A 23,227-nucleotide genomic window follows, 5' to 3' on the forward strand; every position below is an offset into this window, starting at 1 on the left:
AAGACTTGCTCTTCTGCTTTCACACAGGGCTGTGTCAGCCAGATGCTAAAGAGAGCGTGTCACTTCTGGGCTTGGCCAAGTTTCTTCAATTCCCTCCTGCAAAAAGGCACAGCACATCAGAGAACATATACAGAAGACACAAATCACAAGAGCTGAGTTTTGTACAGTCAAAACTTCCCCCATGGGGCTGGCAGAGCCCCTGATGGTGCAAAGCTTTCAGCCAGTGCCACAGGAGGAACACAGGGGACACACAGCTCTCTGGTGCAGCACTCACACTTTGCTCCATTGGGTTTGGGTCTAATGGTACAGGTCTGCATGCCCTGTCCCCAGCACAGGGGCTGGCCTGTCCTCTCCTCCTGTGTGGGAATTGAATGATAATATTTAGAATGGAGAAAGTCCTGCCAGAAATGGACTTATGAAGAGAATGAAGAAGCCACCTCTAATGCCTTAACAACTGATGTTCTTAATGTTGTTTGAATGCACAAAATGGTTTCTATTGTCTTTTTTTGCAAAGTCACTGCTTCTCCTTCCCAGGGTCCCTTGAGATGATTGTTACCTCAGGGGTCTGGAGGGAAGTTGCGACATGCATGTTACCTACCCCCTTGCTATTGAATGTAAATCCCCTGATTCCCATTGGCCCACAGCCAAACCCCCTCTTGTTTTCTATTGGTGGGTTTTGGATCCTCCAAGGTCCATATAAACCCTGCCCTGCAGAAATAAACTCTCTCTCCTCCCTCTCCTGTTGTCTCTGTGCATTTCAGGCTCTCTGGGACCACGTGGTCAGGGGTAGCAGGGGAGCACATTTTCTCCTAGGCAATCCCCAGGACCAGGAGAACAACCCAACCATTGCAGATGGTGCCCCACAACACCCCTGCATTGTTTGTTCCTGGATCTGCACCAGAGGCATCCCACAAACCTCTCCACCATAGAGGGATGTGTAGGGTAGCTCTAGGAGTCTTTCAGGCCCTTCTGTGATGCAATAAATGCCCTCCCTTGGCTCCAGGAGGGGTGCATATACATTCCTTTCCTCCTCCAGACTCTCTGTCATGGCAATCACCTAGCCCAGTGCTACTCCCCATGCTCGGCCAGCCCCAGAATCCTGCTGCAACTGGAAACTGCCTTTTGGCCTCAGATTGCTGTGACAGAGGAAAGGATTAGGGGTACAAGGTCCACATGGGAATCTAGGTTTAGAAACTGCTGTGTCAGCAATTACACTTTCTAGAGAGTGAACTGTGCAGCACAGCTCCACTTGCTTTTCATCCTTCAGTTTTCCTTCCACAGGTGACTCCATCAAAATGTGTGCACTCCAAGATCACCCAATGTCACTGCACAATGCCAGAGGTTGGATCTGGGACTATCCAGCTGCTCAGCAAAACCACCCTTCCTGTACTACCATCAGCTGCAGAAACAGCAGATTTCCCCTTCCCTGGGAAAAGCTGGACAAGATCAGGATGAGGCAATGAAAGAGGACAGGCTGTCATGGCTGGAGGAGGCAGGGAAGGTTCCATGTCTATAGAAAAAGTTTAATTCAGCAGACTTGTGAAATTCCCAACCCAGTCTGAGAGTACCCAATGTGGTTCTTGGGTGTGCAGAGATGTGGCCGCCAAACAGGGGTGGAAACATCACTATTTCCATCAGCCATTTGGACTCATCTTTTCCAGGTCTGTGTGATGAGAAGAAATGCAGCTGAGAGAGGAAGGTGAGTGGTTAACAGACCCCAACCAGCAATCCCCTTCCCCAAATGGAACAACAACTATTCAAGGTCTGCTCCTCCAACATGTCCATGTGGGTTGAAAAGCCCAGCAGGACACAATCCCTAGCCCCAAGGGCCAGGTCCCTCCTTCTGCATCAGAATCCCTCACTGGCCCATTTTACTACCAATCTCCACAGACAACTTAGTATCAACCTGCAAAATGCTGGAGGAACCACCTTTCAACCTTCCTCATCTGACCTTTTACTTCTCCACCTTGTGCCTGAGTAGCCTGCCTCTGATCAACAAAGCTTGCATCATGCAACGATTTCTAGCAGATCTGACTCAGTAAATGACCCATATAAGAGCAACAAACCCCAGATGGCAGTAAGTTAGGGACAGTCCCTCAAGCAGAAAGTTGTCACAGAAAAAACCCCCAAATATGTGAAGTTTCATTTTAAGATAACAGCTAAAAAACAAGTTTCCATGAATCATCCTCTATCATTTCCAAAATCCTGATGTGAGAAGAAACATTGTGAGAACAAACCTCAGTCAGGAAGTTCCACTTCCTCAGTGGAAAAGTAAATAACACATCAGTCAGTATAAAAAAGAAAATAACTCCTTTTTCTGCTTTCTTCCCTGTGCCGCTGACAAAAAGTTGTGGTGTGACCTAAGAGGAACAGAAAGCATGTAAACATTTAGGAGAGACACAGTGATGGAGAAATGGCATTGTCTGCAGCATGCAGAAGAGAAAGAAAAAAATATTTACATACATTTAGTTCCTGATGCATCAGGCTTGTAAAATTAGAAAAATCAGGAACTCCCCACAAGTAATATTTCTGAGCAGAGAGCATGGGCAGTTCACTGTATGCAGTTTTTTGTATAAACTGCTTTATTTTCCTAAACTCCAGATTCTAAGATGTTCTGCATAAACCAGAAGGTTTAGTAAATATTCTCTAGATGGGACTTCCAGACTTAAGGTGGGTTTTATTTTTTTCTTTTTTGATGTAGTGATTAATCTCTGTGCTAAGATGCCTTTCCAGGGGTTTGAAGCACTTCACTCTGGGTCTTTTGAAAACAATCATCCTCACTCACTGGCAGCCAGAGCTTCTTCCTTTGGCTTCAATTTGACCTTATTAGCAGTTTTTGGGAGCCCCTGGGCCCCTCTCAATGCAGAGCTCTTGTTTGTAGGCAGTCAGAGAAAAAGTGCAAGTGCAGGAACTCTCTGCCTTCTCATGAGGAAGAGTCTCACACGGAAATCAGCCTCTCACTCTACAGGTCAAGCCACCACAAGGTTTTCTGCAAGTTGTAACAGAAATCCATCAGACCCCATTCTGTGCCAGCCCCTGCTGTGCCAGCCCCTGCTGCTGCAGTGCTGTCTATCTCCAGCACCTGAGCCCAGGGAACATGGGATTTCCAGGGTCCTGGAATTCCACTGCAAAGCTGGAAGGCCATCCTGCCTGCGTCAGGCCGGAAACGTACCAGATATTTTCCCAGGTTACTGCAGCCTGTACTTTAGAAAACTCCTAAACCAAGTTCTTTCTTTATGTAAAATGGCCCATCAGGGATATTTTTGCCTTCCACAAGTGCACAGAAACACATGAAAGTAACCACACTATCCACATTTATCTTCCACAGCACAAGTCAGCATGTCCCTGTACCTGCCAGAGGCTGGTGCAGCATTGCACCAAGCAGAGCAAACGGAGCAGCCAGCCCACACCAGGTAAATCCTGAGCTGGATACTGCTCTGAAGGGAAAACATCTGCACACACCTAGAGCTGCCAAAGCTAAAGATTGCCCTTGAAAAGGCCTCAGATATGCTGTTACACTGAAGAGTTGCACAGAAGGTGTTAAACCACTAGAGGGGAACCTCACCTTTGCCTGCACCAAACTCCAGCAGACCTGGGAGAGGAAGGACAGAAAGGGGCCTAAGAAAGCAGGCAAAGGCATTTGGAGCAGATTTCTCCTGGCCTGGGCATGGCAGAGTCCCCGGAAACTTGCACCCTTGCTTGGATGTCTACAAAGACATTTAAAACGACTCCTGCAGCAATATGTCTAACGCTGGTGGAAGACAAAAATAACCTGAAAACGTATTCCCTAGATGCTTTTCCTCAACCTCCTTTATCCAGTTTCTTCCCTCCCACAGTTGTTTATGCAGGTACCCAGGGAGACCTCAGCCCACATCAAAGCCAAGCAAAGGGGATTTGGGGGAAGAAAGAAACCAAAGTTTGGACTAAATGGAAGGAAGAGGGAAAAGAAACATGTGTGTGAAGCAAACAATGCATCAGTGTCAGTTCTGGTACTTTTGAAACATCTTTGTGCTCCTGCTCTCATTCTGCTCACTTCCATGGGAGATGTGATGGGAAGCAGGGACTGACCCTAGCCAAGAAATGTCATTTTTTAGTGGAATTACCATTCTGCTTCAAAGGGACAATGTAAAAAGAACAATTCTCATAGGCATTTTTTCCACACCTGGTGATAAATGAGTAACCCAGAAAGGACTGCTTTAGTAGAGCTTATTCTTGCCTCCAGATGACCTATGGCAAAGAAGCATCTCAAGAAAATTACATTAGTTTTGTTGCATCCTTTTTTTCTTTCCTTCCTTTTTTGTTGCTCTCCATTGCTGGGTTTCTTTTTATAGAGTGCAATGATGTATGGGGGAACTCCTGAACTTACTCAGCTACAGCCACTGCTGAAATCAGGGAACAAACTGTTGCTAATTAGGGCATGGAGTAAAGCAATTTAGTGATTCTACCACCTGGTAAAGGACTATTGTCCACTTGCAAAAAAGGAGGATTCATACCAAGATGAGTTTGTGCCACTCTAGGATTACATTGCTTTGTACTCAAAGTGTGCAAGTAGTCAAGGTCTTCTCTGCCTCCTCAACGGCAACACACATGTAGTGGTCACATTATCCAAGGTGATTTCTAATTCACCTCAACGTTTCACATGTGAGAGCACAGACTTGTAGAAAAGGCTGGAAGAGACCATGTAATGAAAGGCCAGCTCAAACATTCCCATGTTATAGCCAGGAGAGTTCTGTCTGACCTGCTCAGTGTAACACCTCACAGGCAGGGGTATGTCTGGTTTCATCTGACTTTAGCATTGAAGGGTTTCTTGGAATTTCCAGGTGCCACATTTCCATCTCCATTATTTCTTTTCCCATTTGCAATGGATATAGGAAACTATTTATTCCCTTCCCCTTTGTAGTTACCATTTATGTATTTGAAGACCTATTTGTGGCCTCTACATTTCAACATCTGTGCTCTAAATACTCTCAGCTACTTCTAGGCTTCAGTTATAGTTTGCTACATTTGCTCCTGTTTTCTAGGCTCTCTCTTAGATTGAACTGTGTTTTCTTCTTTCCTTTCTTGTTTCTTTCCTCCTTTCTTCTTTGTTTCTTTCTAGAGAGGCATCCAAGACTGAATATAGTTCTTCTAAATCTTTAAGCAATTGATATCCCATAATCATGTTGACTTTTTTTCTGCAACAGCAAAACCTTCCAATTCATTTCTGGTCTTGCTCCATTTGCAATTTGTTCTATGATGCAGATCCCCTTTTTCAGATCTGTAGCATGTCAAGTTCCCCCCTATTTCACATTTGTGCTCTCAATCATTCCTATGTATGTGCAAAACATTGTATATGTCTTTCTGCCTTGTTGAATTCCTTCTTTTCCAAACCATTTATTCAACCTGTCAACACCATTTGAAATAATGAATGTCACTTCCACTGTCTTGTCGACTCTCTCACTCCTAAAATAACTAATTACATTGTACATAGAGTTAAGTCTTAGGTTAGGTGAACACGAATGGAGAAACACTTTTCATAACACTTAAAATAAGGCAGTATAATTCTAAAAGAGTCTGTTCATACAGTCATAAACTGCACCATTATGAATTAAACGATGCCATTATGATTTAACCTAGTCCCTGTTAGTAGACAGCCTGCCAAATATCTGGAGACACTACTGCTTTCTCCTGCAAAAACTCTGGTTCTTTTTCACCAATTTCTTGACTGTAAGTTGTCAGAGATCTATGAAGGGCAGCATGAATGTAAATCCCTCCCCCTGGCTGCAGAAGCTGGTGCTTCTCCCCACCCCTGTGCAAGGTCAGAGGGAATGACAGGTGCTGCAGCCCCACAAGCTGTGAGCTTTGCAAATGCAAGCAATGCTGCTGCTGTGCTTCAGACCAGCAAAGCTGACAGGACACACAGGCAACAGGGTTTGGTTTTAAATTAACCTCAGTTTAAGACTTTTGTTAAACAATGAGGATCAACATGCATGGCTGAGACAGTGCAGTGTCACAGCCAGACACCCAGTGCCTGTTGGCTGCCTCCTTTTCCTCCTCATCCCTGACAGCACCATTCGGTCAGGGCTGAACAAATGACCAAATCGTGCTTCTGTGTTTATCTACTGACTGATCAACATATTCCCCAGGCCACAGCTGCCCTCTGCTGTTCAGAACCAGAGGAGGCTCTGAACCCTCTTCATGGCCCTGAGCTCTGGAGCTCCATCACACTGGCCATCTCCGGCAGCACGGCAGGCTCCAGCTTCATCGTGGGAGTTGTGGGACTGACCCTGGGAAGACTCCCAGCCTCCATCCTGGTGGAGCAGCAAAGGCCTGAGTTGGGACCAAACTCTGGCAGGCTGCAAGTCCCTCACCAGCTGAAGGCGCCTCCAGGGAAGCTTTGCTCTTTCCAACTGGGAGATGATCCTCAGGCTGCGATCTGCGGTGTCAAAGTCTTGCTGTTTGAGGAATACCGCAGACTTAAGGCAGAATTGTAGTAATATCCACACACCTGGCTGGTTGCCAGTGTCTACATAGGTGCTCCAGAACAATCCCAGTTGGATGTTTAGGCTCAGTTAAAGCATTTACGAGGGAATGTCTATCTCCCTCTGGCCTAGGAAATTTAAGCCCAGCATCACAGCTAAAGCCCTTTGCAAGGAATAAAACAGATCATGCCCAGGGTGTGAATGTAAGGTAGTTCCTGGGGTCAGAGAATATGGTGAGTGGGAAGGGACCCAGAAGGATCATCAAGTCCAACTCCTGGTCCTGTACAAGACTGTAACAGGGTGGGTTCTAAAGATGCTGGAAAAGTGAGACTAAGCACCATCAAGAGTTCAGAAACACAACATCTTTATTAACAGAGGTGACCAATAGTGCCCAAGAGTCACACCCTGTGCCTAAGAGTGTCATTCAAATGCTCCTTGAGCTCTGTCAGGCTTGGTGCTGTGCCCACTGCCCTGGGGAGCCTGGTCAGTGCCCCCTTCTGGGGGAAGAACCTTTTTCTGATATTCAGTCTAACCCTGCGCTGACACACCATCAGGCCATTCCCTGGGCCCTGTTCCTGGTCCCCAAAGAGCAGAGATCAGTTCCTGCCCCTCGTCTGCCCCTCTCAAGGAAACTGCCTGCAGTGAGGTCTCCCCTCAGTCTCCTTCAGCTGAACAGACCAAGTGCCCTCAGCTGCTCCTCATATGCTTCCCCTCAAGGCCCTTCACCATCCTTGTTGCTCTCCTTTAGATGCTCTCTAACAGCTTAATACATTTCTTACATTGCAGTGACCAAAACTGCACACAATTTTCAAGGTGAGGCTGCACCAGTGCAGAGGACTCCAAAAGCACAAGACTTCAAGGCAACAACACAATTAAACTCCTATACAATAACCTACCTTCATAAGTTTCTTGGCCACTCGTACAACCCCTGTACAACTGCCCTGGTCTCAGCAATCACCCTTCCCACCCAATGAAGGGAGAAATGGGGTTTGTTCAGAGCAGTCTATTGTAACGGCACAGGGGTTTTTTTAAAAGAGACTGGCACTTGCACTCTGCTCACACACTCTTTATCCTACCCCAAATTGCTGAGGCAGTTCCTTAGGACAGTCCTGGTTTGTAGTACAAAACTGGAAGCAATCCTTCCTGGAGAAAGCCAGCTAGTCAGCACACATTCATGGCCTTTATCAAAATCCTCCAAGGCCCCCAGCCTCAGGAGACTGCAGCACAACAAACCCTACATAACATACAGCAAGAATCATTTAGGACGACAGCTGTGCTGGGGTCCTGCCTCCTCACCCAGCACAGGCCAACACACCTCCAGCTGGATGCAAAGGGATAGAAGGGCAGTTTTAGAGGGCAGACCATTCTGGCTGCACAGAGACAGACAGACATGTACACATTCCCTACCTCAGCAGGCAGGCTGGACCACGCTGGCCTTCAGATAGTTGCTGTGTCTTTCAGAAGCTCTGTCCACTGAAATTCAAATGTTATCATCTCAGGCTATTTCAGTAACCTGGTAAGGTTACTTTCCAAAACTTCTGGCCTTTCAGATTTTTTGTATTTTGAAATCTTAGCTTTTTTTTCTTTCATCTGCACCTGATTGCATGATCATTTCTGCCACGGTAACTTTAGTTCATTTGAGAGGTTTTCATCTGCTTGAGGTTTCCTGCAGATTGCTTTCTTGAACCCTTTCATGTTACGTGGCTTTTCTCTACAGGTTATTTATAGGAATGCACCTGTGCTAAAGGGAAGGGGCCTTTCCAGCTTTTCAAATAAACCTCTAAAACTTGATTTGAAGTGCAAACCTAGAAGGTTGTCAGTATAAGTGGCATGATTATACATAAATGAAGTGCAGTTTTTATTTCCAAAGCTATTCAGTCATTCTAATGGATAAGTAAAGACAGTGGACTGTGACAGGCAGCCAGAACTACTCAACTAGACTAACATTACATACCAGAAGAAAAGAAGTATCTAGTCACTGTTAGGCTCAAACACTACAACCTTTCTGTGCACAAAGGAGGATGAATTCCCACGCTCAAAGAAACAAGCCAGAGTGCCTTTCTCCCTCAGGAGCCAGCATGTTGCAGCATCCTCACCTTGTTCTCCCTTCTGCAGGACCCAAGCCCCTGAGACCAAGGGCAGATGACCTATATGAGTAGAAGAAACAAGCTACAGCTGATTGAACTTAGCCCCATTACTGTCCTCTTCAGATTCCAGATTCAAGGATGGCCAGTCCTCTTCAAGGCAAAGACCACTTCTGCATGGAATAAATAAGGAAGTTTGCTCAGCTGCCATTTCCAAAGGCAAAGAGACAAAGCTGTGGCTTCATGAAAGGACATTTTTTTCAGCAGCACAAAGCTGAGCGCTCTCTCTCTCAAAGGCTGGCAAACTTACTGAAATAAAAAGTGGTTGCCCAGGACTTTAGGAGAGATGAGAGCAAAATGAAGCTCATAAAATAAGTGTGCATGCAACCCACACGTGCAACATAACGACTGTGAATAAGTAATTATGATATTGATGTGTGCACAAATATATACACACATATCTTTTCAGTTACATATATGTAGGGACATAGAGCACCACACAGAGGAAAAATGCCTGATGCCTCTTGTCCAACTCATAGACACAAACTAAAGTAAACAATTTATAAACGGCAGAGGAACTGGACTTCACCAACAACCTTATGAAGTTTATAGTGAAGACCTTTTATTACACAAAGCACACAGTTTATATAGGGTTAGGACTACAGCTTATTGGCTAAAAGAGTTACACACCACCATGCCAGATACTTCAATTGGTTAAAGCCTATCTCTCACAAGTCCCATGTTTATATTATTTATCCTGGCTGTTTTCCTGCACCTGCAGAGTCCTGTGAATTCCTACTATGTGAATTCTTGGGGAGTAACCTCCTCCCTACCAGCCAGCAACAGCTGAGCTCCTTGCTGCTTCTGGCTGATAGCTCGGTCTCGCAGGGTTTTTCTGTAGATCTGAATTGCTCACTTTTGATTTTACTGTAACAACAAACTACCCAAAGATGGCACTGTCGGGCAGCAGTTCCTCTGCCAGCACCGGCAGCCACTCAGAACTGAGACGCCGAAGTGAACGTGGGGATCCCTGAAAGCATTTTCTTGAACTTTACGTTTTTTTCCTATCTGTCTGATGAATTCTCCCTAGACACTTTCTATTTCTCTGCAGCACTCACTGCAATCTCCACAATAAGTAATTCCGTGGTTCAAATTGGGACTTTGGTGCCCTGGGACCTGTGTGGACTCTTGTTATGGCAGCAGCAAGACTGACAACAGTTCTCATACCCTCAGATCTAACTGCTAAGATGAGAGGACAGAGATTTGAGAGTCTTCATTGACAACTGCACCCTGCCAGTACACTTGGCTGTGATGGAAGGATTCGTGCTATAGCCTGCAGAAACCATGAGGAAAACCAAGCCAAGCAAACATGAGAGCCATGGGTGTGCCAATTGCCATCGTCCAGGTGAGACAACACCAACATGAGAAAAAATCCCGAGCTGGCAGTTCAAACAGCCATGTCAAAGGGACAGAAACCTTCATTTTGGACATGCTGTGAGGGGCCAGAAGTGGCCTTGCTTCTCTGCTGTCCTTTGATACCTGTGCTTTGAGAGGTGCCTTATTGATGCACAGCTGAATACACCCTGGTCTGACAACAATGAAATGCACTTGGCAGCACATAAGCTGAAATGGGAAAGACCCCGAGTGCAACGATGATGTGCATTAATGAAACAGGGCATATCTCAGGTCTGGAAAATGTTCCTTTTGAACCGCTCTGTGATTTTTATTTGACTCCTATCCATTGTGCGTAGGTTTGAGTGTGTAGGTTTTCTTTCCAGAAAAGCCAGTCCCTACACTGAGAAGGGGTGGATGAGGAAAAGTTAAAGGAAATGGAAGAAATGTAGTGACAACAAAATCAACAGAAATGAGTCCCTCACAAAGTCATAGTATCAAGAGCACATAAACTCTGCAGATGAAGCAGCTCCTACCCTCTTGTGCAGGGCTGTCTGCGGGAAGGTTTAGGAATGACTGTGCAAGGTACAAGTGTGCAGTGCAGCTGCTGCTCCTTTCCTGTGCTGGCATGTCTCTCTGCCAGCCTGTAGTGATGGCTGTTGACTTGTAGCAATGGTTCAGTTAACAGTGCTAAGGTAATACTTGGCAGAACGAAAATACAAAGGAAATAATTTTCGGGTTCTGTTTTGTTACCTAATGCAATACAAAGGTTGAGAAGAAAATGTTCTATGTAAAAAAAAAAAATCTAGGTACACCATTTATCAAGGTTTATGTTATGTGGTGTAGATGCACAAGCCTTACATGACTGATCTGATCACTGTCTCTGTCAGGAAAAAGAATAGTGTGCAATAACCACACACTGGTACTACAGTGTAAGACAAAGCAGATAAATACCTTATTTCACTGTTCTCACAGAAGCCTGAGTGCTCAGAAGGCCTGCTAGAAGCCATGTGGCCTCCTGCACAGATGCCAGGTTTGCATCCTCAGTGCTCCTAACCATTAGTTTCCTTTACTGATTGATTGTAAAATTAGCTGGTGGTTTCATTTGAAGCTTTGGTTTTGTGCACACTACCATTTCCCTTAGTAGTGCCATGGCTCAGTGAGCAAGGCATCTCCATCAAACAAAAGCATTTCTCTGTTTTAGGAGACCAACAAGCAGCCTTGCATTTTTCTTTTTCCATGGAGCCCCTCAAGTGATACAACCTGTATACAACCCATGAAAACAACCCGTAGGAATTGCACACAACTTGGTGGATGGCAACTGGTGCTGGTGCTTCACCAGCACCAGCTCAGCTCTGCTGAGCAACCACAGAGCTGCCTGACTGGGCAGCTGGCACAGGTGGATGTGCTGGTGAGCCTCGTGGAGCAAACTGGGTGCACAGGGGTGCAGGAAGCTCTGTGGCTATTCTTGCATAGTTTCACTAAAGCTGAGTTTGCAGTTTCACTGCCTGCTCTGTCCTACAAATACCCAAGAAAAATTTATAGCCTGTTGGCACGTCCATGACCAGAATTACTTTTGGCCACACACAAGCTATTCTGTTCCTTCCTAGAGGAGGAATGGACTGGCTAGGAAGCACATCCTCACTGGCACCTGGCTGGCACTGGCCCTTTTGGCGCTGGAAGAGCCATGGGAAATTAGCTAATTTGAGCTCATCTGCAGACTGTGGGTATGGCACCCTGCACGCCTGGTGCTCCGATGGTAACTTTCTGAGTCAGACACAGCTGAAAATATTCTGTACTTTAAAATGTTGCTCCCATGGTTTTGCTTGCTTAACCACATTAGTGTGAGACTGGCTGCTCACCAGACTGCCCAGTTCCCTTCCGTTCAACATTCAACCCTGACAAACCTTCATAAGGCTTCTCAAATGCAGTCAGAAACAATTCTACCCTCATGGCCCGCCAGCTCCAAGAAAAACTATTCTTTTTTTGCCCTGCCCTGGGATGACTTTAAAGATCTCTGCCTCATCCTGAAGGCAGCAGTTCCCAGGTTTCCTGTTCTCCAGCTTTGCAGTCTTCTGAATTCAAAAACCTGGTTACATGAGAAAAGCACAACCCCTTAGCCATCCAAAGTTCGCAGCTGTGCAATAAATAGACACCGGACACCAGGCTTTGAGTGCTTATGAAGATGAGGAAGAGAGTATTGAGCAACTCAAAGAGCACTGGTGTGAAGTGGAAGGCCTCCAGATTAAAAAAAAACAACAAAAACAAAACCCACTGTATTCCAACCCAAGCACAAACAACAGTTTCTAAGTCACCAATGAAAATTAAGCTTGTTCATTAATTTACCTATTCTTTAGTCAGAAAGAGTGTCACAGGACACCTTCAGGTATGTCATATCATCACAAGCTCTTTGCATAGTTTACCTTTCCAGGATTTTTCTGCTGCTCAGGTATATGAAGTCCCCAGCATCTCCCCTCTTAAAAGAGGAAGGCCAATCCCTTTTGGGGTACAAGCTGTGTTATCCTGCTCATAACAAGACAACTTCTTACTTTAACTCACTTTGGCCACCCAGTTTTTGAAACCTTTGAAAACACAGAAATATCAGAAACCAGTCACAGCACAACACAGAAGACGCCACAGACTCAGGTCAGGGCTGATAAACTTTCTGTTTTCTCACTTTGTTCAGCACTCTTCACAAGGTCAAAGTCTGTCACTCACCTTCTAGCTTTCTACTGAGCACTGTCTTTTCCTGAGTCTTTGGCTCTGGATGATTAAGTTGTGTTACCCAAGACAATATTTTATAGCTGTCTGGGAGAACAGGTCACACATCCTTTCAGAGAGATAGAAAAACACATTGGACCCTACCTTTGAATTTTGATACACTTGCACTTGAACATCCTAATTCTAGTTCTTAGACCTGACTTACTTCATTCTGGTCATTAATTACAAACAAACTCATAATTGAGATATTTGTGAAAGCTGGACTGCAAAGCTGCTTTGATATATTTCCCACTTACAAAGAACAGCAGAATTCATGCTGGCGTAATGCAAATGAATGTGGTTTTGCACAGTATGAACATGTTTCCTCTGAAACAAATTTTGATTCCTTGAAAACGGCAAGTCCTGCCTGCTGGTGCCTGATGGAGCATGAGCAGCATTTATGGAGGATTAAAGACGGAGAGGAAGCTCATCAACCTGTAAAAAAACCAACCAATGTTGAAAGTTCATCATCCTGTAAAAAATCAACCAATCTACAAAAACCCCCTACTCGTCTTTGCCACAAGCATTATAAATTTTTTGCTCAGACGCTTCCTTTTAGTCAGTTGGATTTTGGTTCCTCCAGCCACTATTTGTTTGCTATTTGGAACACAATGCTGGGAAATGGATAAGGTTGTTAAGATTGCTGTCTCTAGGCAGAACAAACAATATACATCCAGCACATTTTAGTGGTTAATAAAAAAAAAACTGAAATAAACAAAGCCCTTCTCCTTCCCGTTGAAAACCTCAGAGCGGTGCAGCCACCTGGGTCCCTGAAATACAGCATTTATCAAGCAGCAGTGCTGGCTGATAAGGCACTGTGAGCACAAAGGACTCGCTGAAATAATTCCTGCTGAGCTTATTCATGTGTAACACCTGAGAAAGTACAAAAGCAATCACCAAAGACAGGGAGAAACAAGTCCTAATTTCTCAATGAAAAATCTGTCCGCAGGCTTGGGACTGAGTCATTCATAACTCGCCCTCATTAAACACACTTGAGATAAAGTTGTCCTAATTTAAGCCAAAAAAGGCCAACCTGCAAAAAGATGACTTATGGGTACACCAACAAATGACATGCTCACCTACAAGCAAATTGCCAGCTTAGTAAATGTGGTTAATGTGTGCAGAAATGCTAATATTTTTTTGTCTAGCTCTGATGCATCAAGTGATACTAAGTGGGATGTTCATAGAGCTGCGAGGAATGAATCTACTGCTGGGAGTGAAGGCAGCACAAAATACTAAAATTCATTTTTAAGATGTCTGGAGTATGCCTGTAGTGAGAGGATTCAAACCCATTTCAGCTGCAACATGACACAGAAAAACTTGTTCAAAAGTCACACAGAGTTGTATTTTTTTCTGCTAATATTTAGTTGCACTCTTAGATTTGTGTGACTCCAGATTAATTTCAAGCTGTTGCTGAGACCAGCCCACAGCTCTGAGAAGACAGAAGTTTAAAAGCCCTCGAAACCTCCCAATTCCAGAATGTGTTTCTCAAATGCTATGAATCATACTGTCTTCAATTCCTCTGCCATGCAACTTTCTCAGGAGGTTCACCCAAACCTTGTTTGGGTTCTGCTTTTTTATCTTTTTTTTTTTTTTTCCCAAATCTCATTTTTAGATGAGACAGGAAGAAAATTGCAAGTTTTTTCTTCTCCAAGTCCTGTGGTACAAATGTTGGTGCTACTTTTTCTGCAGAAAGACAAAATTACTTCCAAAGCCAGGTTGCAATTTGAAAAATGTCACTTAGAGGTGGTTTCTTTTGTTGTATTTTTCTGCAAAGGGTTGCAGTGTGTAAGGGAAAAGGGCAGTCCACAAGTCAGAAGAGGTGCTGTCAGCACTAGCAAGTGACTATCACACTTCATCCAGTGGGAAAATATTTGCACTCATCCATATGAAGTGTCCATCTGACACAAACAGATGAGCCCCTGCTTCAGGTTTTATTCTTCTGCTAGTTTTGTTGCTTGGACATAAAATTCCTATGTATGAGAATATCACACTGTCATGAAACAGATATTAACTTTTTCACAGTAAAATTATGTGATTTTATGTAACCACAAACATCCATTTGATGCCTGTTCAACCAAGCCACAGCCAACCCGGCTCTGAGGAGCAGTTGGGTCTCATCCTTGTCCTCTCTCTCCTGAATATGGCAGTGATGAATGTCCCCATGTTCCTGCTGTTCAGGCTCTGCAGGTACCATTCCCTTTCCAAAAGTTGGACATTGCAGACACCTCCCAGAGCAGGGGAAGAGCTTCAGACTCTCTCAGGAAAAAGCTATTGATGGCAAAGCCTTGAAAACTCATTACAAGAGAAGTGTGATTTGGGTACTACATGACTGACATGTAAGACCCTAGTTTAGTGCTCCATCTACCTCACTTCTCTCACATATAAATATCTGTTTGCCAATTTGCAGTTATGAATCACACACCTGAACTGGCTAAAACTGGCACATGCCCTTTAAATAGTTAAACAGCTGCATGTGTGTAAGTAGCTGTATCTTTCAGAAGCCTCTGAGTGCCAAGCTGCTCCAGTATGCAAATGCAGCAGAAACTGGAGGGTAGAAACACTATTTTTATTACAACCTCTCCTACAACTTTCCACCCTCCCATCTTCCCTCCAGCTCAAGGAAATTGGAAATTTGAAGGTAGCTAAAAAAAACTCTCAGGTCCATCACACCAGGTAAGGACCAGAATGAAACCCCTGACTTCAAACTGCTCCCCACCCTGCTTTGACTACTGCCTGGAAACAGCTGAACATTCAAATCTTTACACTTTTTCCACCTTCACTTGTCTATATAAATAGGCACAGAGAGCTTTTTTAAAACGGTGGGGGGGGGGGGGGGGGAGAAGAAGAAGAAGAAGAAAAGAAGGATGTGGTTGGTTATGCCACTTAGAAGAATACTTGTAAGGCATGGGCTGTAAGCAAATGCTTTCATGCTCTATAGAACAACCTGGACTAAAGCAATGCTGCTGATCTGCTTGCTGGGGTTCAGGTAAAGTAATTTATGTTTTAATTATGAACTTTTATTTTCCCAATATTTTAATAGCAGTGTTAATTGTAGATGCTATTTTTAAGCTAGTCAGGTGATTATTACTTATAAAGTTCAAACAATAAGATCAAACATCTAGCGTTACTTAGGGCAGAAAGGTATCTGCTTTAGTGATAAGTATAAATGTATTCTGTTGCAATCAAAATACTTAGAAAAAATAGCAAGAAATTATCCAAATACAGATGAAATATATGGCAGATGTGGGACCTGCTGCTCCTCACTGCACTAAGCCATCTTACTCTTCTCCAGCACACCCAGCTAAAGAATAACTTACATCTAACATGACTAATATTCTAGAAAATAGGTGTAAACAAGGGATGTTTTTGCTAATGATGCTTTCATGGATAAGAATGCCATTAATCTGACATCTCCCATCTGTGCTCTCATACAAATTTGTCTGAATCCCAACTAGAGCCAGATGAACTCGGATCCAAGCTACAGAGAGGAAACCATTCATGGATTCCACTGTGCTGTAAAAAGACCAGTGAACCTAAGACTGTAAAGCCTTGCTGTTCATTTCCTAGACCAGCACACCTTTGCTGCTCACTAAACCACTTCTGCTATGGGTAAACCCAATAAACCTTTAACTAGTTCATAGGAAGTGGAAAATCCTTAGTAGGAGAAACTGAGAACAAATGGTGCATGCAGCAAGAGGCTGGACCAGCTAAGACACACTCTCTCAAGTGCTGTTACTTAGAGGTTCTTATGTTATCTTTTGGCTTCTAGAAGTTGCCTGAAACAATCCTAAAGCCACAGGAGATGGACATTTTCCTCAGAAAACTGAAAAAGAGCAAACATGGTACCTGTCTCTTGAGAAGGTGCAAAGGGGAGAGCTGGGAAACAGTAGATCACTAAACCTGGCATTAATATTTGAAAAAAACATTGGAATCACCTACCAAAGAATCTGTTTATGAGAACACAGAAGTCAACTCAGTGGTAAGTAAAAATCTGCACAGATTAATCTACAAATGACTGAAAGAGAAGTAATTTTACTTCCTCTGTAACACACTGGCAGCACTGGGCTGGAGTGTAGGAGGGGGAAACAGGCTTCACACACTATCTCTGAAGAAATTCTCATAGGCAAACAAAGGAAACATGATCTGTATGAAACCTCTATATGATTAGTGAGTACCCATTGAGATACTAATCAGTGTCTACCATACAGGAAAGATGTCTCTGGTACAGTTCAGTATCTTTCAGGATGAGTATTATCAGTATTTTTAATAAAAATATGGGCAACACAGTAAAGATGATGCTTATTAAATGACTTCAACGTTATGCGTCAATGAAAACGAATCTTCAAATAACTTCGAGCAAAAATATTACTTAGTCTGGTCTGATTGCAGACAGTTCCCTTGGATTACTCAAGATATGAAATTTGAATTTGAGAGGGTAAAATTTAAAAACCATCACAGGTTTGACAATCAGACTCTCAATTAGAGCATTTGAAATTACCAATTTAAAGGCTGGCTAATGTTTTCTTTAAATGAATCATTTTCTGGAGTAATGCTATACGCAATTTGGTATTAATGAATTCTAAATAAAAAGCATTCAGTGAGCTAGAAATTTGATAAAAGTCGAACCAAATGTCACACTTTTAAGAGACATCATGCACAGTTTTCTCATGTATTTATTTAGTACATGAAGTGCTGGATTGACAGGTGTTACTTCCACAAAATGTTTCATGTAATCTGATTTTTTCCCAGCTAGATGGATGCTCTTGGTCACAGGACACCTGTGCTCACAGAGAAGCACAATATTCCCATGTCCCCTTACCTGTCCCGCCCTCCAGTGACAGCAGCACCTGCCTACCATAATCCCACATACTCACGGCACTGGTGCAGCTCTGTGTTTAGTGTTGATTTTCTCACCATTCATGTACCACCAACACGTGATTTTCACACACTGCTGGCTCCAAAAGGGACTGATTCAGCCTCATCTTGATGACCAAACCAAGGTTTTCTTTTTTGTTCTAATTTCTGACAGATCAAATCCACTGATAACATTTAGATTTCCTTTTGCTGTTTCTGAAGTTCACAGAGCTGTGACAGCTCAGCTCAGGTGGCTCAGTCCAGTTCTCTGCAGATGGCTGTCATATCCAGCCCCTGACCAACAGCACCTCTCCACAGGTCACCTTCATACCACAACACAGCCAAGGAGTGGTCTCAGTGAATTTGTGCATCCCCTCAGTAACCTCCATCCACTCTGTTTTCAGTCCTCATCAACTTTCATGACACCATTTCACCGCCTACTAAATAGCCCTTGTTCTAACCCCATTTTTAATAGTGATATTTAGTTGTTTCTAGTGCACTTTGATGAAATGCAAGTGCCTAAAATCCTCAGCCTTTCCCTTATTTGAAAAAGCAGATACTTCAGCAAAGAAGATAATGGTCTGGTAAGAGCTATCAAAGACTTACTTGGCAGTTTTCTTTAAAAATCTGTGTGAAACTTAGAATCAACAGTTGCTCTTCCCTTCAACAGGTAGACTAGATTAATCCTTTTCCTGCTACACTACTAACATACATACTTCATAACAATTACTGGGCTGACTTTCAGCATTATGTGCCCATTCTCTCTGTAGTCTGAGCTGGAAATAAACTGGTTCACTAATATGAGCATGTTAAGCCCTGAGTGTATGCTGTGTTCAGATGCAGTAATTTCCATCGTCACTCAGTGATTCCCTCAAGTCATCCCACCTCTGCCTTCCAGCACAATATGGAAAGCAGTGGTATTAGACTTGGCAGAACACCAGGCTGTCTCCTCAGTTAATGTTTAGCAGAACTAGTTGTTCTCCATGTATTCAACTGTATTATGAAGATGTCATTTGCTATTTTTTTGCTAGATTATCTAAGATAATCAGTTAAAATTTAAAAGCCTTGCAACCCCCAAACTTAAACAGAGCTGAAAGTTAAACACAAGTGAGAAAACGCACTTACTCATTTTGCACCCAGATAAAAGATCAGTCTTCTTAAGCTGACCTTTTAAAACACTGCAGTGGATGTAAGCACTGTTTGAAACTAAAATGTATAAATGTGGGTGTAGTAAAAGCACATCAGCAAAAGCTACTGATGTAGGGAATCACAGATATAAGAGTGAAATCCCAGCTATCAGATTGGCATGCCTTAATAGAGAACCATAAACTCATTAATTAATCTCTGTGTAGCAACAGAAACAAACATAATCATTAGGGAAATTTCATCTGATGCACAAGATACTAGAGATAGCCAGTACTCGTTAGAGTTTTTGAAAACATATGTTTAAGTGGGTCAGTCTCTTCAATATCTGAATGGGATTATACTACAGGGCACGGTAGTCAGTGGATGCTGACTACTGGCCACACACAATCAGATTCCTTTATAAGGGATCAAGACACTCAAATTGGAAATCCAAAGCTCTGTGCTTGAAATGAGGTTTTTCTTTCCAAAATAGCCAAAGGCTGACCAAGTGTTGAGCGCAAAACCAAAAAAGCCCAGAATTGTGTTTGAAAGTATCTTGGTCTGGATTGTCACAGCATTAATCTGGAGCTTTACACATTTCCAACCCCCTTTCTCTGTCATTTTAGGAGAAAAATGACCAACAGCAGCGGGAAATGCAATTTTACAGCCATTGACAGCTTAGCAAAGACTCTGCAGTTGGGGATTTCCATCCCCACCTTCATTCTTGGGCTGATTCTCAACATTCTGGCCCTCTCTGTGTTCTGCTGTTTTTGGAAGAAACAGACGAAAACCTCCATTTACATGATCAATCTCGCGCTTGCCGATGTCCTGCTGCTTCTCTCGCTCCCGCTGAAGATGTACTACTCCAACACAGCAGCACCTGGGCTCCTCTGCTCATTCATAGAGTCTCTTTACTTTGTCAACACGTATGTCAGCATCTTCATCATTGTCTTCATCACTGTTGACAGATACATGTGCATAAGGAACCCCTTTGAAGGTCGAGCTAACCAATCCCCCAGGTGGGCTATCTTGATTTGCTGCCTCATCTGGGCAATAGCTTGGATGTGCAGCATCCCAATGTATGTGTTTCACAAGAAAGAACCTTTTACATGCTTTCACAACATGTCAGAACAAGCGTGGAGTGTTCCCCTCATTGTTTCTCTGGAAGTAGTTGGATTTCTGATCCCACTTGTGGTAGTGGTTTTCTGCTCTGCTCGAAACATCTGCATTCTTCTAAATCACAAAAGACAAGCCATAAAGAAGGTAGAAGGCAGCGGCTCCATAAAAGTAATTATCATCAACCTTGTGGTGTTTTTGTTGTGCTTCACACCCGTCCACCTGGCGATCTGCCTCCAGTGCCTGGTGAGACACGACGTGATAGTGGACTGCAGCCAGAAACAAATCATCAGCCTCTTCATACAGGTGTCAATGATACTTGCCAACCTGAACTGCTGCCTGGATGCCATCTTCTACTATTTTGCTGCAAAAGAGTTTCGTGAGAAAATACACCTGAAAAAGGTCATTGAGGTGTGTCCTGTCTTTAAGCCTTGTGCCACAGTGATGGGACTGGCAGCAGCACAAGAGCCCCTTTCTCCGCTCCCCCTTGCCTCACTGAACACAACAGCATTATCCCTGACACAGCAGGAGGGTCACCCAGGCCACAGCAGGGAGAGCACCAGAGGGAGAAAGACAATGTTTTTCCAGTGAATGTGAACCTGTTCTGCATTTTTCTTTTCTTTAAAGAGGAAAAATAGTGGAAAAAGGAACCAGCAATAGCAAAGTGATAAAGTGACACCACGAAAAGCATTAGCCTAGACAATATCTACTAAACGTGAAAGGCTTGCCAGAGGGAAACTACCCAGACCATGGGAATAGCACTTAGAATCAGTTTTTTTCATAGTTGCAACAGTTTTCCTTTTGCTAATGTGATTAAAATGTTGTTGCCAGGAGCAAATACAGAAACAACTACTCAAAACCTTCTTTCTAACTTAGAAGGTATCTGCCAGTTAAAAAGCCACATCCAGCGAAAACCTGACTGTGCTCTTTCCTTCTGTACAGCCTACAGAAGGTCACTGTTGGAGCTATTCTGCTTTGGACAGCTTGGCCTGCCTGGGATACCAGTGAATCCTCCCTCCTGCAAGCATTAACACTGCTCAGGGCTGCCAGGTGGGACAGCAGTCCTTGCCCTCTCGTGGAGGACCCGCTACCCACTATAGAACCCCTCTGCTACCAGCAGTTCCTGAGCAACAAACATTTAGGATTACCTTTTCTGAGGAATCATCATGGTTTTCCCCTGCGATTTTAAAACTGGTTTTGCATGTGAGAACCAAAAGGACCCATTCAAATACAGTATTCAGTCAAATACTGAATGTGATGTACTGTGTTTCTACATCACTGTATTTCTATCAAAGACATAACATAACACATGCATGAAATTCTTCTGCCTGTCTTCTCATTCTTTCTTGAAGGAGGAGAATTAAGAAAGCAAGACTTGCAGCACAGAAAATTAAGGAGTGACTGATATTCTCCTTGCTCCCAGCTGGAAGACTGGACCAGCTGTATCCATCTTGTTTCTTACAGAATTCCTTCTAGCCTGGACTGTACACTTCCCAAAACTTCTCTGGCCGTGCCTTAACCCTTCTCTGTCAGCACTTCTGGAATGTCATCACCACAATGTCATTTGAAAGTTTGGCTCTGAATCTGGTCTAAGGGTGTCTTTGTTGCAATTTAAGCCTGCCTTTTCTTGTACCCTTACGTGAGCATGGTTTGTGCTCTTAGCCAGAAAATCTTTCACATCAAGAAATCAATTTCAGCTGTAAAAGTAGTCTAAGACTTCTGGTAATCAAATCTTCATTCTGGGGCAGATATTCCCTTTATTCAGGATGTGAAAAGAAATTACTTCCTATCTGGAGCAAATTAAAAAAAAGGGGGGTTGGTTTTGAAGATACAATTTGCCATCAATTGATTTCCACAGCAATGACTGACTTTACAAGTAGGCAGCTGCACATATCTAAGAGTGGGCCTAATATATGAACATCTTAAAACTTGTTAGTACTAGAACTATGAGCACAGCTGAGGTGCACAAGAAGTTCAGAGGCAAAAAAGGAGTTTTGTCATCGTCTTTGCTGATATCTATAAGGGAGCAAGAGGAAGAACTTTCCAAAAGAGTAGTTTTCCTAAACTTTATTTGTTATTGTCTTGATCAATCAGAAACTTAGAGCCTTTTCAATAAGTGGTAACCTTTCTTTTTTGCACCTTTTACATTACTTTGCATATGAAATATGTGTGTGAGAAAAAACATGTTTTACTAAATAAACTGTACTTATAAAAGCATATGACTTGAAAATACATTTTCATTTTCCAATTTGACATCAGTGTATGATTCTCCTCTACCTTTCATAGCAAATTTTTACCATTTTCTTCTTAAAACAGGTCTGAGATGAGGAAATACACTGGCTGCCTAAAAATTACTCAGCAGCAGCTACTGTGTTCCACCACACAAGGCTCGGATTATTGAAGTTAGGATTAATGAAGCAGTACCTTTGACTTTCAACTCAATTATCACTAAGCACTTGAAAAAGGTCATATGCTAATCTTCAAAAGAATAACACATATTAAGCAGAGAGTAACTGTGTGGGACTCCTGTATGCAGGGGTTGGGGTGAAGTTTGACTTTCCAGAACAAGGGAGGCAAAATTCACTCGTGTCAGTGCTTAGTCACAGCAAACTCAGGCAGGGAGAGACTTCCACTTACAGAAAGAAGCCAGTGTAATTTTCCTCAATGAAGGAAACAAAAGCCAGTTTATCAAAATCAGCTGCAATAATGGAGAGTGGTGGGACCCACTACAAACCACTGGTCTACAGGCTCAGTCTGCTCCTGTCACACACAGCAGCAAACTCAGAGCACAGAATCTGGAAGTTAAACTGGACTACTTTCTTCTCATTTGTTGCCACCAGTGCTACTTCTTTGTTGGCCAAAAGTGATTTTATACATAATTTTATTTGTCTAAGTTTTTGCCTGTTATGCATGCAAATGAGAGCAGCCTCTGGAAGCATACTTGAAATTTTTTAAGAAAAGAGAAAGCCCAGGTGGGATGGCATTACAGGCTATTACAATAGCCCATTTTTTAACCACAAAAAGAAAGCAGGTCTTTTGAGCAAGAAGGTGTCACTTTCCATTATTGCTTTTCAAGATGATCTTACATTTAAATAAAACACTTAAATCCTGTATTTGACCTGCAGCTAACAATATAGTTCTTTCTAAATCAGGATTTTACATACAGGCTCCTCTGTGAAATTTACTGTTAATTCTGGAGCATCTCCAGTTGGTTGTACTTTTATATTTGGACAAAGGTGATGAAAATCCTCTGGTAGCATAAGAAGATGCACAATTTTGTTGACAAATAAAAAGCATTTGATGTTTTTAAACAACAAAAATTTTCATGAGTCAATACACAGGCTCAGCACAACAGATGAGGTTTCTTCTCTCTTGGTGTCATTCTGAATACAGAAAAAATGATAGGAACTTGAACGTGAATGCCTCACATGC

At 43.1% G+C, this 23,227-nt stretch overlaps 1 protein-coding gene and 1 long non-coding RNA gene across 2 annotated transcripts in view; one reads left to right on the forward strand and one right to left on the reverse strand.

Annotated features, from left to right (window-relative positions):
- The window catches only part of LOC139677164 (uncharacterized), a 40,629-nt gene that overhangs the window by 9,156 nt on the left and 8,246 nt on the right, over positions 1-23,227 (reverse strand). The gene's annotated exons all lie outside the window — the stretch shown is intronic.
- Positions 15,593-21,990, forward strand: GPR55 (G protein-coupled receptor 55). The gene is made up of 3 exons (XM_071566408.1): positions 15,593-15,686; positions 16,470-16,679; positions 19,306-21,990. The coding sequence occupies exons 2-3, from the start codon at positions 16,654-16,656 to the stop codon at positions 20,384-20,386; spliced, it is 1,107 nt and encodes a 368-aa protein (XP_071422509.1). The 5' UTR covers positions 15,593-15,686; positions 16,470-16,653; the 3' UTR covers positions 20,387-21,990.

Source organism: Pithys albifrons, chromosome 11 (assembly GCF_047495875.1).
Source record: "Pithys albifrons albifrons isolate INPA30051 chromosome 11, PitAlb_v1, whole genome shotgun sequence".
Lineage (NCBI taxonomy): Eukaryota > Metazoa > Chordata > Aves > Passeriformes > Thamnophilidae > Pithys > Pithys albifrons.